Source organism: Eleutherodactylus coqui, chromosome 2 (assembly GCF_035609145.1).
Source record: "Eleutherodactylus coqui strain aEleCoq1 chromosome 2, aEleCoq1.hap1, whole genome shotgun sequence".
Lineage (NCBI taxonomy): Eukaryota > Metazoa > Chordata > Amphibia > Anura > Eleutherodactylidae > Eleutherodactylus > Eleutherodactylus coqui.
Genome location: NC_089838.1, coordinates 328,755,051 through 328,769,825, shown reverse-complemented (window position 1 = coordinate 328,769,825; position 14,775 = coordinate 328,755,051). Strand labels below are relative to the sequence as shown.

The 14,775-nt window shown below is 48.5% G+C and overlaps 1 protein-coding gene across 1 annotated transcript in view; it reads left to right on the top strand.

Moving 5' to 3' along the window:
* LOC136610894 (very-long-chain 3-oxoacyl-CoA reductase-B-like) overlaps positions 1-7,328 on the top strand; it is a 37,369-nt gene extending 30,041 nt beyond the window's left edge. Inside the window, exons 9-11 of the mRNA XM_066590093.1 lie at positions 5,522-5,587; positions 6,929-7,078; positions 7,182-7,328. Of these exons, the coding sequence (XP_066446190.1) occupies positions 5,522-5,587; positions 6,929-7,078; positions 7,182-7,304 (339 nt within the window). The 3' untranslated portion in view covers positions 7,305-7,328. The remainder of the gene's footprint in view (positions 1-5,521; positions 5,588-6,928; positions 7,079-7,181) is intronic.
* The last annotated feature ends 7,447 nt before the right edge of the window (positions 7,329-14,775 follow it).

Sequence of the window (14,775 nt, the reverse complement as noted above, 5' to 3'; positions counted from 1 at the left end):
ATATATGACTGTGTGTAGGGGGATCAGTGTCCTGTCTCTGGTCAGTATATATATGACTGTGTGTAGGTGATCCGTGTCCTGTCTGTGGTCAGTATATGTGTGACTGTGTGTAGGGGATCCGTATCCTCTCTGTGGTCAGTATATGTGTGACTGTGTGTAGGGGATCCGTGTCCTGTCTGTGGTCAGTATATGTGTGACTGTGTGTAGGGGATCCGTATCCCGTCTGCAGTCAGTATATATATGACTGTGTGTAGGGGATCCGTATCCCGTCTGCAGTCAGTATATATATGACTGTGTGTAGGGGATCCCTGTCATGTCTGTGGTTAGTATATGTGTGACTGTGTGTAGCGGGATCCGTATCCTCTCTGTGGTCAGTATATGTGTGACTGTGTGTAGGGGATCTGTGTCCCGTTTGCGGTCAGTACATATATGACTGTGTGGGGGGAATCTGTGTCCTGTCTGTGGTCAGTATATGTGTAATTGTGTGTAGGCGGATCAGTGTCCTGTCTGTGGTCAGTATATGTGTAATTGTGTGTAGGGGGATCAGTGTCCTTTCTCTGGTCAGTATATGTTTGACTGTATGTAGGGGATCCGTGTCTCGTCTGTGGTCAGTATATGTGAGACTGTGCATAGGGGACCCGTGTCCTGTCTATGGTCAGTATATATATAACTGTGTGTATATAATCCGTGTCCCGTTTGCGGTCAGTACATATATGACTGTGGGGGGGGGATCCGTGTCATGTCTGTGGTCAGTATATGTGTGACTGTGTGTAGGGGGATCCGTGTCCTGTCTGTGGTCAGTATATATATGACTGTGTGTAGGGGATCCCTGTCATGTCTGTGGTCAGTATATGTGTGACTGTCTGTAGGGGATCTGTGTCCTGTCTGTGGTCAGTATATGTGTGACTGTGTGTAGGGGATCCGTGTCCTCTCTGTGGTCAGTATATGTGTGACTGTCTGTAGGGGATCCATGTCCCGTCTGTGGTCAGTATATATGTGACTGTGTGTAGGGGGATCCGTATCCCGTCTGCAGTCAGTATATATATGACTGTGTGTAGGGGATCCCTGTCATGTCTGTGGTCAGTATATATATGACTGTGTGTAGGGGGATCCGTGTCCTGTCTATGGTTAGTATATGTGTGACTGTGTGTAGGGGATCCGTGTCCCGTTTGCGGTCAGTACATATATGACTGTGTGGGGGGGATCCGTGTCATGTCTATGGTCAGTATATATGTGACTGTCTGTAGGGGATCTGTGTCCAGTCTGTGGTCAGTATATGTGTGACTGTGTGTAGGGGACCCGTGTCCTGTCTATGGTCAGTATATATATGACAGTGTGTAGGGGGATCCGTGTCCTGTCTATGGTTAGTATATGTGTGACTGTGTGTAGGGGATCCGTGTCCCGTTTGCGGTCAGTACATATATGACTGTGTGGGGGGGATTCGTGTAATTTCTGTGGTCAGTATATGTGTGACTGTGTGTAGGGGATCCCTGTCATGTCTCTGGTTAGGATATGTGTGACTGTGTGTAGGGGATCCGTGTCCCGTTTGCAGTCAGTACATATATGACTGTGTGGGGGGAATCCGTGTCCTGTCTGTGGTTAGTATATGTGTGACTGTGTGTAGGGGATCCGTGTCCTGTCTGTGGTCAGTATATATGTGACTGTGTGTAGGGGGATCAGTGTCCTGTCTATGGTCAGTATATGTGTGACTGTGTGTAGGGGATCCGTATCCTGTCTGTGGTCAGTATATGTGTGACTGTGTGTAGGGGATCCGTGTCCTGTCTGTGGTCAGTATATGTGTAACTGTGTGTAGGGGGATCAGTGCCCTGTCTGTGGTCAGTATATGTGTAATTGTGTGTAGGGGGATCAGTGTCCTGTCTCTGGTCAGTATATGTTTGACTGTATGTAGGGGATCTGTGTCCTCTCTGTGGTCAGTATATGTGTGACTGTGTGTAGGGGATCCGTATCCTCTCTGTGGTCAGTATATGTGTGACTGTGTGTAGGGGATCCGTGTCCAGTCTGTGGTCAGTATATATATGACTGTGTGTAGGGGATCCGTGTCCTGTCTGTGGTCAGTATATGTGTGACTGTGTGTAGGGGATCCGTATCCTCTCTGTGGTCAGTATATGTGTGACTTTGTGTAGGGGATCCGTGTCCTGTCTGTGGTCAGTATATGTGTGACTGTGTGTAGGGGATCCGTGTCCAGTCTGTGGTCAGTAAATGTGACTATATGTTGGGGGGACGTGGGCCTGATCTTTTACAATGGCTGAAGTGTTCATTAATACAAATATTTTCAGAAACATCACTATCATCACCATCCTCAACGGTTAGTTATCACTATACTCATAAACCACCAACATCACCATCCTCACTACAACAAGCCATATCACCATCATCATCATCATCATCATCACTACTATCGCGAACATGACACTCCTCACCACCATCCTCAATACCACGACCCCCACTATAATTACTAACATCGTTACCATGGGATTTGGGCTCGTACCTTTAGCACATTTGCACCAACGTGCTGAGAGGGATTCTGAGAATCTGCCGGGAATCGATGTTCAAAAACTATGGAAGTTTTGTATGAGCTTTTAGGCGGCTTTTATTGTAAATGTCAGAAGTGCGAAAGTGAAGAAAAGGCTTCTACCCGCTAGCGGTTTTTAACGCTGCGATATCGCTGCTTCTTTAATGCAAATGTCAGTGGATCTTTCTGATGTTAAAAATTGCACAAACGTTACAAAAAGTCCAACTGACATCTGCATTAAAAAAACACAGCGATATCGCGGCGTTAAAAAAGCAGTAGTGGGTAGAAGCCCTTCCAAAAAGGTACAAAATGTCTAAAACTTCCTAGTACTAAAATAGGGTTTATTGCCAACAACACAATCATCATCATCATCATCATCATCACTCTAATCACCAGAATCACTGACTTAACTATTACAAGCACTCAAATCATCACCATCATCACTATAATGAGCAGCAGCATCATTCCCCTCAGCACAATTATGAGAAAGAGGAAAATCAATATCAATAATCAATACAGCGTCTGCTAATAAATGGTAATATATTCTGAGGTTAAGAAATATTTCTGTACACAGATTTCACATCAGACTTACATCGTTCACAAGATGCTATGCCCGCATTCTCCACCACTCGGCTTGGTAGAGCTTCAACAAAGTTTAGGAAGTTTATTTAGAACCGGAAGAAAGCCGCAACCAGGAAGGTGACTGCATTCAACTATACAGAAACTAATGCTCCTCTATGTATATATATATTGAGGAGAATCTACCTCACCTCTATGTGTATACACTGAGGAGAATCGACCTCACCACTATGTATATATACACAGAGGAAAATCTACCTCACCACTATGTGTATATACTGAAGAGAATCTACCTCACCTCTATGTGTATATACTGAGGAGAATCTGCCTCACCTCTATGTGTATATACTGAGGAGAATCTGCCTCACCTTTGTGTGGATATACTGAGAAGAATCTACCTCACCTCTATGTGTATATACTGAGGAGACTCTACCTCACTTCTATGTGTATATACTGAGGAGAATCTACCTCCCCTCTATGTGTATATACTGAGAAGAATCTACCTCCCCTCTATGTGTATATACTGAGAAGAATCTACCTCCCCTCTATGTGTATAAACTGAGGAGAATCTACCTCACCTCTATGTGTATATACTGAGGAGAAACTACCTCAACTGTGTGTATATACTGAGGAGAATCTACCTCACCTCTATGTGTATATACTGAGGAGAATCTACCTCACCTCTATGTCTATATACTGAGGAGAATCTACTTCACCTCTAGGTGTATATAGTGAGGAGAATCTACCTCACCTCTATGTGTATATACTGAGGATAATCTACCTCACCTCTATATGTATATACTGAGGAGAATCTACCTCCCCTCTATGTGTATATACTGAGAAGAATCTACCTCCCCTCTATGTGTATAAACTGAGGAGAATCTGCCTCACCTCTATATGTATATACTGAGGAGAATCTACCTCCCCTCTATGTGTATATACTGAGAAGAATCTACCTCCCCTCTAGGTGTATATACTGAGGAGAATCTGCCTCACCTCTATGTGCATATACTGAGGAGAATCTACCTCACCACCTATGTTTATATACTGAGGAGAATCTACCTCCCCTCTATGTGTATATACTGAGGAGAATCTACCTCACCTCTATGTATATATACTGAGGAGAATCTACCTCCCCTCTGTGTGTATATACTGAGGAGAATCTACCTCACCTCTATATGTATATACTAAGGAGAATGTGCCCTTACACATTCACTGGTCCCAACACCTCCTAGCAGTCTGGTCAGATGCTCCTCTCTACTGGTGGTCTGTAGGGGGCATTCTGAGCCTGGTCACCTGGTGTGGCTCATCCACTGGTCCCAACACCTTCTAACAGTCTGTTCAGATCCTCCTCTCTACTGGTGGTCTGTAGGGGCCGTCCTGAGCCTGGTCACCTTGTGTGCCCCTATCCTCTGGTCCCAACCCCTCCCAAGAGTCTGGTCAGGCGCTCCTCTCTACTGGTGGTCTGTAGGGGGTCCTAAGCCCGGTCACCTTGTGTGCCCCCCATCCACTGGTCCCAACACTCCCTAACAGTCTGGTCCGATGCTCCTCTCTACTGGTGGTCTGTAGGGGGTCCTGAGCCCGGTCACACTGTGTATCCCCATCCACTGGTCCCAACACCCCCTAACAGTCTGGTCGGACACTCCTCTCTACTGGTGGTCTGTAGGGACATCCAGAGCCCGGTCATCTTGTGTGCCCTCACACATCCACTGGTCCCAACACCTCCTAACAGTCTGGTCAGATCGGACGGTGGGGGACAATTCACCGATACGACAATCCAACTTCACCCATCCCAATATTGCCCCCCTTCTGGTAACGGGGGGAAATCTCTTCTCTTCTTCGTAGAGGCGTCTAGTGGTCAACAAGCTCTACAAGTGAAAGAAGAGGTCACTACACACAAGGAGCCTCCGAGGTAGCTGGCTGAGATGGAACTGCAGAACGAAGTTTATAGTAAAATGACAACTTCTGGGGGCCGAATGGTTTTTGAAAAAGACTGTATTTATTATAAATAAGCTTCTTTAACTTCTTCACCATCAGACAGGAGACTTTATTGGAGGTTCTGCCATATTAATAATTCCTAAAGGGGTTGTCCCACTTCTTGCTGCAGGAAGCAGACTGCTCCGTACATTGAGCAGTGGCCAGGGCGGGTACTGCAGGCTGAGTCCTAATTAAGTGTATGAGACTCAGCCTGCAGTACCAACCCTGGCCACTGCTCAATGTACGGAGCAGTCTTCTTCCGGCAGCAAAACAGATAGAAGTGGGACAGCCCTTGAACTATTACTATCATCGGTGTCACTGGCATCATCACTCCCAGCACTATCATAACCATTATTACTTCCATCGCTGCTGTAATAAATAACCATTATGACCCCCACCATCATCTCACCGTCACATGGTCTCTTTTTTTAGGCCTTCATGGACTTTTTCTCGCGCTCCCTCAACGTCGAGTACAGATCGGATGGGATTATAGTGCAGGTAAAAGCTGTCACACACACACACACTATGGTGGATGTCTGAGAGAACGTGTGTCCGGACGTTATATTATGTGAGAGCCCCTGAGGGCCCCCATAACGTGCAGGCCGAGCCCACCCTTGTATAATCTACAGTGCTGCCGTATAATCATTCGGAAGTACCATCATGTACTGATCTTCAGTAACATGTCTACTACTCCAGTCACACCCAGAGCTGCGGTCACAACTCTGCTGCCCCTTACAGAACATTCCCAGCAAATCCCTGTGAGGTCTCCCGAGGTATAAGAGGAGCGGCTCTCCACACAACGCTGGCAGATACCATGATGAAAAAGTGAACGCAGCTCTGGATGTGACTGAAGCATAAAACGTGCTGCACCAGCAGAATTGTGATCGCAGCTCTGGTCTTGCTTAGATATTACAAAACAGCAACAGTTTAGAAAGATGAAACCTGGTGAACGGTTCTCTTTAACATATGATAGAAGCATGCGGAAAGTAGCAGAATTGTGAATGCAGCTCTGAATGTGACTAGAAAATAAGGCATTATATAATAGTAGAATGCTAATTACCAAAGGAAAGAAATTGTGTTTTGCAATTAGTGTGCTGCTATAGAGCATCTGACACATAGTAGTGCCGGCCACTTTTGTTAATGTTCTCAAAACAGTAGAATGGTGACTGCAGCTCTGGGTGTGACTGGAGTATAAGATATAACAGTAGAATGGGGATTGCAGCTCTGGATGTGACTGGAGTATAAGATATAACAGTAGAATGGGGATTGCAGCTCTGGATGTGACTGGAGTATAAGATATAACAGTAGAATGGTGACTGCAGCTCTGGATGCGACTGGAGTATAAGACATGATATAACAGATTGGAGACTGCAGCTCTGGATGTGACTGGAGTATAAGATATAACAGATTGGAGACTGCAGCTCTGGATGTGACTGGAGTATAAGATATAACAGTACAATGGTGACTGCAGCTCTGGATGTGACTGGAGTATAAGACATGATATAACAGATTGGAGACTGCAGCTCTGGATGTGACTGGAGTATAAGATATAACAGATTGGAGACTGCAGCTCTGGATGTGACTGGAGTATAAGACATGATATAACTGATTGGAGACTGCAGCTCTGGGTGTGACTGGAGTATAACACATGATATAACTGATTGGAGACTGCAGCTCTGGGTGTGACTGGAGTATAACACATGATATAACAGATTGGAGACTGCTATTATTGGCATAGAGATCGCACCATTTCCTGTAGTTTATGTAAATGTGAGGCCCTTAGTCACCATTTGCAGGAAATAACAGTTTCTCAAAGTGACGGCTCCCTTCTCTCCTCAGTCTGTCCTCCCACACTTAGTGTCCACCAACATGACACGACATCCAAGCGCCAACATACTGGTGAAGACCAGCGATGACTTTGCCCGGGAGGCTCTGAACACGGTGGGGTACAGCCATCGCACCAACGGCTGCCTCTCCCACTGCTTCCAGGTACATCCCAACTTACCTTCTCATGCAGTCTTTGCTCATATGTACTGTCCCTTTAAATGGGCTTTAAGGAGCTCACATATTAATGTCTGTCCTTTCTTTTCAGAGTTATATCTTAGACCACCTGCTGACCGAGACCTTCATGAATTCCTGGATTTGTCTCTTCCTTGGCGGCTGCGCCATGAGCCTGATAGTCAAGATTACGAAGCTCGGCAAAAAGGATAAATAATCAGGGAGGCTGTACCCTGCAGAGCGTGATGGGGGGGGGGGGGGGGGGGGGGGAGACAAAAATAACAAAACTAGTATAATGTGGTTGCATAAGTGTTCACACCCTCTTATATTCGGGGATGGGGTTGTGTTCAGAATCGGCCAATCACATGTGACCTCCTGTTCACTAGTAGTCTGCACTCCGCCCCCATTATCTAGAGTGATTCCGATTGCCCATATAAAGTTCGGCTCTTCTGGGATTTTCCTGACATTTTCTTAGTTGGTCCATAAAGATCTTACAGCTCATCAAAGGGGTCTGATTGTTGGAAGGTGTCAGTCAGGAGGAGGGGGGCAAGACATCTCCAAGACATCACATGTACCATGGAGCACAAGGGAGACAGTCAGCAAGAAGGGGACCACAAGATCTCCAAGGCATTACATGTACCATGGAGCACAGGGGAGACCATCAGCAAGTAGGGGACCACAACATCTCCAAGGCATTACATGTACCACGGAGCACAGGGGAGACCGTCAGCAAGAAGGGGACCACAACATGTCCAAGGCATTACATGTACCATGGAGCACAGGGGAGACCGTCAGCAAGAAGGGGACCACAACATCTCCAAGGCATTACATGTACCATGGAGCACAGGGGAGACCGTCAGCAAGAAGGGGACCACAACATCTCCAAGGCATTACATGTACCATGGAGCATAGGGGAGACCGTCAGCAAGAAGGGGACCACAACATCTCCAAGGCATTACATGTACCATGGAGCATAGGGGAGACTGTCAGCAAGAAGTGGGTTACATTTGCCACAACAGTGATTTCACCAAGAACTGGACGTCCCTCAAAAACTGATCAAAGGACAAGAAAACAATTGGTCCGGGAGGCCAACAGCAACACTAAAGGAGCTGCAGGAGTGTCTGTTAAGTCCTGGTTGTGTAGTCATGTGACCACCAGTTCCCGTATTCTTCATATGTCTGGACTGTAAGGCAGGGGGGTGGTGGGGGGTAAGACGGAAGCCATATCTAACAAAGAAGACCATCCAAGCCCGGCCATGTTTTACCAAAACCTCCATCCGGTCTGCCAGCAGTCTGTGGGGAACGTGTTCTGTCTGATGAGACTGAGGGGAACTTGTTGGCCAGAATCCCAGAAGGGATGTTTGGTGTAAAGCCAACACTGCCGTCACCAGAAGACCCCCAGACCGCAGGAACTGGGGCATTAGTCAAGGGGGAGGGAATTATGAACAGTCCCAAATATCCTTCCATTTTGCCCCAAAACCTTCAGGCTTCAGAATTTCACCTTTCAGCAGACAACGACCCAAAGCAGAGCGCCAAATCACCAAGAGAATGGCTTCACCAGAGGAAGGTCAATGTTTTGGAATGGCCCCAGCAGCCCAGACCTGGATCCAATTGAAGATCTGCAGGTGACCTGAAGAGGGCGCTACACACAAGATGCCATCACAATCTGCTCACTCTTTCTTGCAGAAACACTCCGAATGCGTCAAAGATTGCCAAGTCAGGATGCGCCGTGCCGATGGACCCGACCCAAAAGACTGAATGATGTCATAATGTCACAGGGGGCACCAAGTATTAGACTGAGGGTGTGCAGATTTATGAAACAGGCAGTCTCCTGTCACAGCTCATACACCATGGCAAGACTGATCACAAGAAGACACAAGGTAGTTATACAGCAGTAGCAAGGTCTCTCCCAGGCAAAAATTTCACAGCAGACGGGGGTCTCAAGAAGGGCTGTTCAAGATCTTTGGAAGAAACACCCAAACCCGGCGATGTTAAGGACTGTAGCTGCAGCGGTTGGCCATGGAAACTTAGTGCAGCAGATGAAAGGCACATCATGCTCATTTCCTTTTGAAATTGGAAGATGTCCAGCTGTGCCATCAGCTCAGATCTGGCAGACACCAGTGGGACCAGGTACACCATCTACTATTCGGAGAAGTCTGCCCAGAAGTGATCCTAATGGAAGAACTGCAGCCAAAATGCCTTATCTTCCACATAGAAACAAGGCTGAGCGACTCGACTATACATGAAAACATAGAAAATGGGGTGCAGAAAAATGACAGCATACGAGTGTCTGCAGTCAGCAGTGAAGCAGGGTGGAGAACGCTATAATAATGAGTGACTGCAGGCAGCAGTGAAGCATGGTGGAGAACGCTATAATAATGAGTGACTGCAGGCAGCAGGGAAGCATGGGGAACGGTACAATGAGTGTCTGCAGGCAGCAGTGAAGCATGGTGGAGAGCGCTATAATAATGAGTGTCTGCAGGCAGCAGTGAAGCACGGTGGAGAGTGGTACAATAATGAGTGTCTGCAGGCAGCAGTGAAGCATGGTGGAGAGCGCTATAATGAGTGTCTCCAGGCAGCAGTGAAGCATGGTGGAGAGTGCTATAATAATGAGTGTCTGCAGGCAGCAGTGAAGCATGGTGGAGAGCGCTATAATAATGAGTGTCTCCAGGCAGCAGTGAAGCATGGTGGAGAGCGGTACAATAATGAGTGTCTCCAGGCAGCAGTGAAGCATGGTGGAGAGCTGTACAATAATGAGTGTCTGCAGGCAGCAGTGTAGCATGGTGGAGAGCACTATAATAATGAGTGTCTGCGGGCAGCAGTAAAGCATGGTGGAGAGCGGTACAATAATGAGTGTCTCCAGGCAGCAGTGAAGCATGGTGGAGAGCAGCACAATAATGAGTGTCTGCGGGGGGCGTGGCCAGCGACCAACATGGAGAGTCGCATCTGAGTGGAGCTCCCCGGGGGACCTTCATAATCCTGCTAAATATACTGGCCTCACTACCCTAACTGACACCCTGCCAGCCTGAACGGACATATCGCTCCTGCTGAAGAGAACTGGCTCGGTGAGAACAGTTTTTGCTTTATCTCCGGCGCTGCTGTGGAGGCCACTGGCCGGAGCGGGAACTGAGCCACACGCCAACACCCTACCCGCTGGCGCCTCCCGCCTTGTACTATTGGCGCCGCTGAAACTCCCTGCCTCGCGGACCCTGCGGTGATCCCTCTTTAGCCCAGACTTGGGCACCATCTGGGGCAACACCGAACGAAATCCAGCGGAATCACTTACCTGCCCCGGCTGCCCTGCCGCACTGGATCTCCCCTGCTGCTCTCTTGGGACCACGGCGCTCAACACTGACCGGAGATCCAGTCGGTCGGGGAATCCCCTGCCCGACGCTGCTGTAATCCTTTGCCTCACAGGCCCCTGTCGGCTCACCGATACGTGCGGCTCCCTGCCACCTACGCTGACCAGGGGGTGATCCCTCCCTGGCCTGGACCCGGCTAAGGCGGCGCCGGACGAGCTCCACCCTCCTGGTTCCGAGTTCCACCCTCCTGCACCGGTCGCCCCGCTGTGCTGGACCTCCCCATTCCTCAGACCCAGTTGTCCCAGCGGGACTGCGGTGCTTCACATCGGCCTGAGTGTCGATTGGAAGGGAGGTCCTCTACCTGGACTCTGGCTTCTGAGGACGGCGATGGCGAATAAGTCCCTGCCAGAGACTGTGGGGCTGTGCTTAATATCAGTGGGGGGGACTGTATCTAGACCTAGAAGCGACCGGGCCTTGGAGCCTACTCTGAGACCCCCTTTTTGCACATAAACCACTGGAAGACACCCCCTTTACCATCTGCCACCATTTTGGGATTGTGGCTCCCTTGGAGGAGAGACCCTGCTGACTCCTGAGGCGGGCGCGGTGCGCACAATGGAGGCCTAGCTCACCAGCGGCTGCACGCAGCAACACTTATATGTGACATTTTACCATACCACTTTCAAATCAAAGTTTATTCAGAAAGGACCCCAATCCGCCGGCGCGACGAACTACCAGACTACCGTCTTACCTTCTGTTGCTGCACGTTTTAACGAATTCCTCACGAGACCCGATTACATTGTAATCCATGACGTTGGAAGAGACTCTTGGCCCTAATCAGCCATTATAATCTCACAATTTCCTGAATTCCGCAACTTTACTCACTCGGCGCTATACGCGTGACCCTCCATACTATCTGAATCGCCAGCTAGCCCTTCCTCTGGGCTACACAGGCAGCGCCGCCTGCTCTATACCATCGCATAACAGAGCCATTACACACTCAGATGCCTCTGTAATATATCCGCTCATCATGGGCACCCGAGCCAAGGGATGCACAGCGGCCGAAAAACTGAAAGAATCGTCCTGCTCCAACACACCTGACCATACGCTACGTTCGGCGCGTGCTGCTCACCCAAAGGAGGCAGAGGGCGACCATGGACAGGGTCCAGAGCCAACTGTGCGCCAACTCCTAGAAGCAATTAATGCCTGCAAGTCCTCCCTCACAGGCAACATAGAGGAGGTCAAGTCAGATGTTACTCTGTTAAGACAAGATTTGCAAAACATGCGAGGCAGAATGCCGGAGATGGAGGATCGCGTTTCTAGTGTGGAGGACTCCCTGCGGCGGTACAGAGGGTAATAAGACAATCAAAGTTTTATCAATCCAAAACAGACGATCTGGAGACTCGTTTGCGTCGTAACAACCTGCGCATGGTTGGCCTCCCCGAAAAAATTGAAGGCTCTCAACCTGAATCAGAAAGCTGGCTAAAATCTACATTGGGTGATGACACCTTCTCTGCCTCCTTTACAGTAGGGAGAGCTCACCGCGTCCCCACTAGGCCTCCGGGGCCGGGCGCCCCTCCGTGTCCCCACTAGGCCTCCAGTGCCGGGCGCCCCTCCGTGTCCCCACTAGGCCTCCGGTGCTAGGCGCCCCTCCGTGTCCCCACTAGGCCTCCGGTGCCGGGCGCCCCTCCGGGTCCCCACTAGGCCTCCGGTGCCGGGCGCCCCTCCGTGTCCCCACTAGGCCTCCGGTGCCGGGCGCCCCTCCGTGTCCCCACTAGGCCTCCGGTGCCAGGCGCCCCTCCGTGTCCCCACTAGGCCTCCGGTGCTAGGCGCCCCTCCGTGTCCCCACTAGGCCTCCGGTGCCAGGCGCCCCTCCGTGTCCATTCCTGGCGAGAATTCTAAACTGTAGAGACCGCGACGCTGCCCTTCGTCAAGCTAGACTGAAGGGCCCCCTTAAATACAACAACTCGGTGATCTCCATCTTCCCTGATTTTTCTGCGGACTTACAGAAGCAGAGAGCTACCTTCACTGAAGTCAAAAAGAGATTCAAGGACAGAAACATCCCATACTCTATGGCGTACCCGGCCCGTCTGCGGATTGTGGCGGGTGGTTTGTGTTGTTTGATTTGCTGACATGGTCTCCGCTGCCATCAGTGGTCTCCATATTCCTTTGACCTGTGGGTGACGCTGATTGTCTTTGAAAAGAAGAGTCGCATCATTTAGTTCCTGTCTCCACATCGTTCCACAATGCGCACTCACGACAATTCTAATTATTCACACGGGCACAACTATGGTACTAGCCCATTGCCATGCTCAATAGACTCAATTGGAATTTGTTCTCCTATAGGCCACTGGAATTTCATAACATCTGCTACTCTTAAGACAAGATTGTAGCTGATTTCCTCTTCTTTGACACCCGTGTCAAGTTATTACTAAACGGGTCGTCAAATATTAATGGTTTAGACTGGTTACATTTAGTTCTGGTCAGGTTATTGTCTGTGCTGGTATAACCTCTCTCCTAGTATATGCCATATGCTTGCCCACCTGAGAACCGTAACTGCATTTCATGTAACTATATGTTCCAATGTCGATAACTTGCTTAAGTCGGAATGTGCGGGGTCTAAGTTCTGCCGCCAAACGCAAGGCCGTTTTCCCCTTCATCAGGCAAAGCAACCCCCATATTGTGAGCTTGCAGGAAACCCACCTCACCATAGACAAAGCTGATGCTCTCCAAAAACCATGGGTCCAATGGGTGTCGCTCCATTCATACCTCCTTCTCTAGGGGAGTTTCAATTCTTATCCATAAATCCCTGAGATGGAACCCTATCACCGTCCGCAGAGACCCTGAAGGGAGATTTGTATCTGTATATGCAGAGATAGACTCCAAACCTTACATTAATTTATGCATATACATCCCACCCCACAACAATCTATAGATTCTACAAGCTGCTATAGCGTTTGCCCACCAATACCCCCTGGCATATGTTGTTTGTATGGGGGACTTCAATCAAGTAATGAACCCGGCTAAAGACAGATTCCAGACATCCCCTGCCCCTCCAACATAACTAGCTCTCCTATGCAACAGCTAATCGAAAGTGTGGCCTGGATTGACCTCCGGCGTCTGCACCACCCTGATACTCTCGAATACACCTGTCACTCTCTAGGCCATAACAGCCTATCAAGAATTGACTAAATATTAAGCTCCCCGACACTGGCTATATACTCTTCTAACATAACCCACTGTACCCGAGGTATCTCGGACCACAGCCCAATTCTATGATCTCTGAAATTTCCCAATCACAAGATAACCCCTAACTGGAAACTTCACCCATTCTGGCTTAAAATCCTAAAAGATGAGGATCAAACCCCCATCCACATATCCATGATGGAAACACTCATTACGCCCTAAAATGGGACACCCTTAAGGCATACCTCAGAGGATGCTTCAAATCTGCTGTCTCCTATATTAAAAAAAAAAAAATCAACATCCCAACTTGACGGGGAGGCAGAAATGCAGGCGGTCGAGGCCGAGAAGTTGTAGATCTCTGACCCCACAGACTCTAATAAAGCAAATTGGCTTGGCCTTTCCCGTCTACACAGACATCGAATTCATATGAAGACCAGACGTAAGTTATTTTTTACTAAACAATACTATTTTGAGTTGGGCAACCAGTCTAGCCACTTACTAGCAAACTTGATCAAACAAGAAAACCAAACGAATACCATCCTGAAGATAAAAAACTCGCAAGGGGATATACTTACTGACGCCCAATCCATAATGGTCTGCTTTAAGGAGTTTATGATAACCTTTATAGGTCCTCCACTAATAGTTCCACCCCAGATGCCCTAAACGACTTGCGCGATTTGACTTTTCCAACACTAACTGCTGAACAAGTAGAGTTCCTGGAAGCCCCAATCACCTTAGACAAAATCCAACCAACAATTCAAGATATGGCCCTTAATAAATCCCCTGGCCCTGATGGCTTCCCAGTGGAAGTGTACCGAAAATATAACGACCAGTTATCTCCACCGCTGCTTGATACTCTACATAAAGCCTTACTGGAGGGTTCCTTACCTCCCTCCTTTTATGAGGCAGCTATTATAGTCATACTCAAACCGGATAAGGACCCGATGGATTGTGGCTCTTATCACCCCATCTCATTAGTCAATGCAGATTACAAAATCTTAACCAAAATCTTGGCCACCAGATTAAATCAAGTCACTATCTATTATACACCCCGATCAGACGGGCTTTATGCCAGTGAAATCCACCGTAGAGCTCAGACAGTCATACAGTTGGGTAGACAGTTTAATATGCCTTGGGCTCTTGTATCCTTAGATATGAAGAAAGCCTTTGATTCCCTAGAATGGGACTTCCTAGAGGCCTGCCT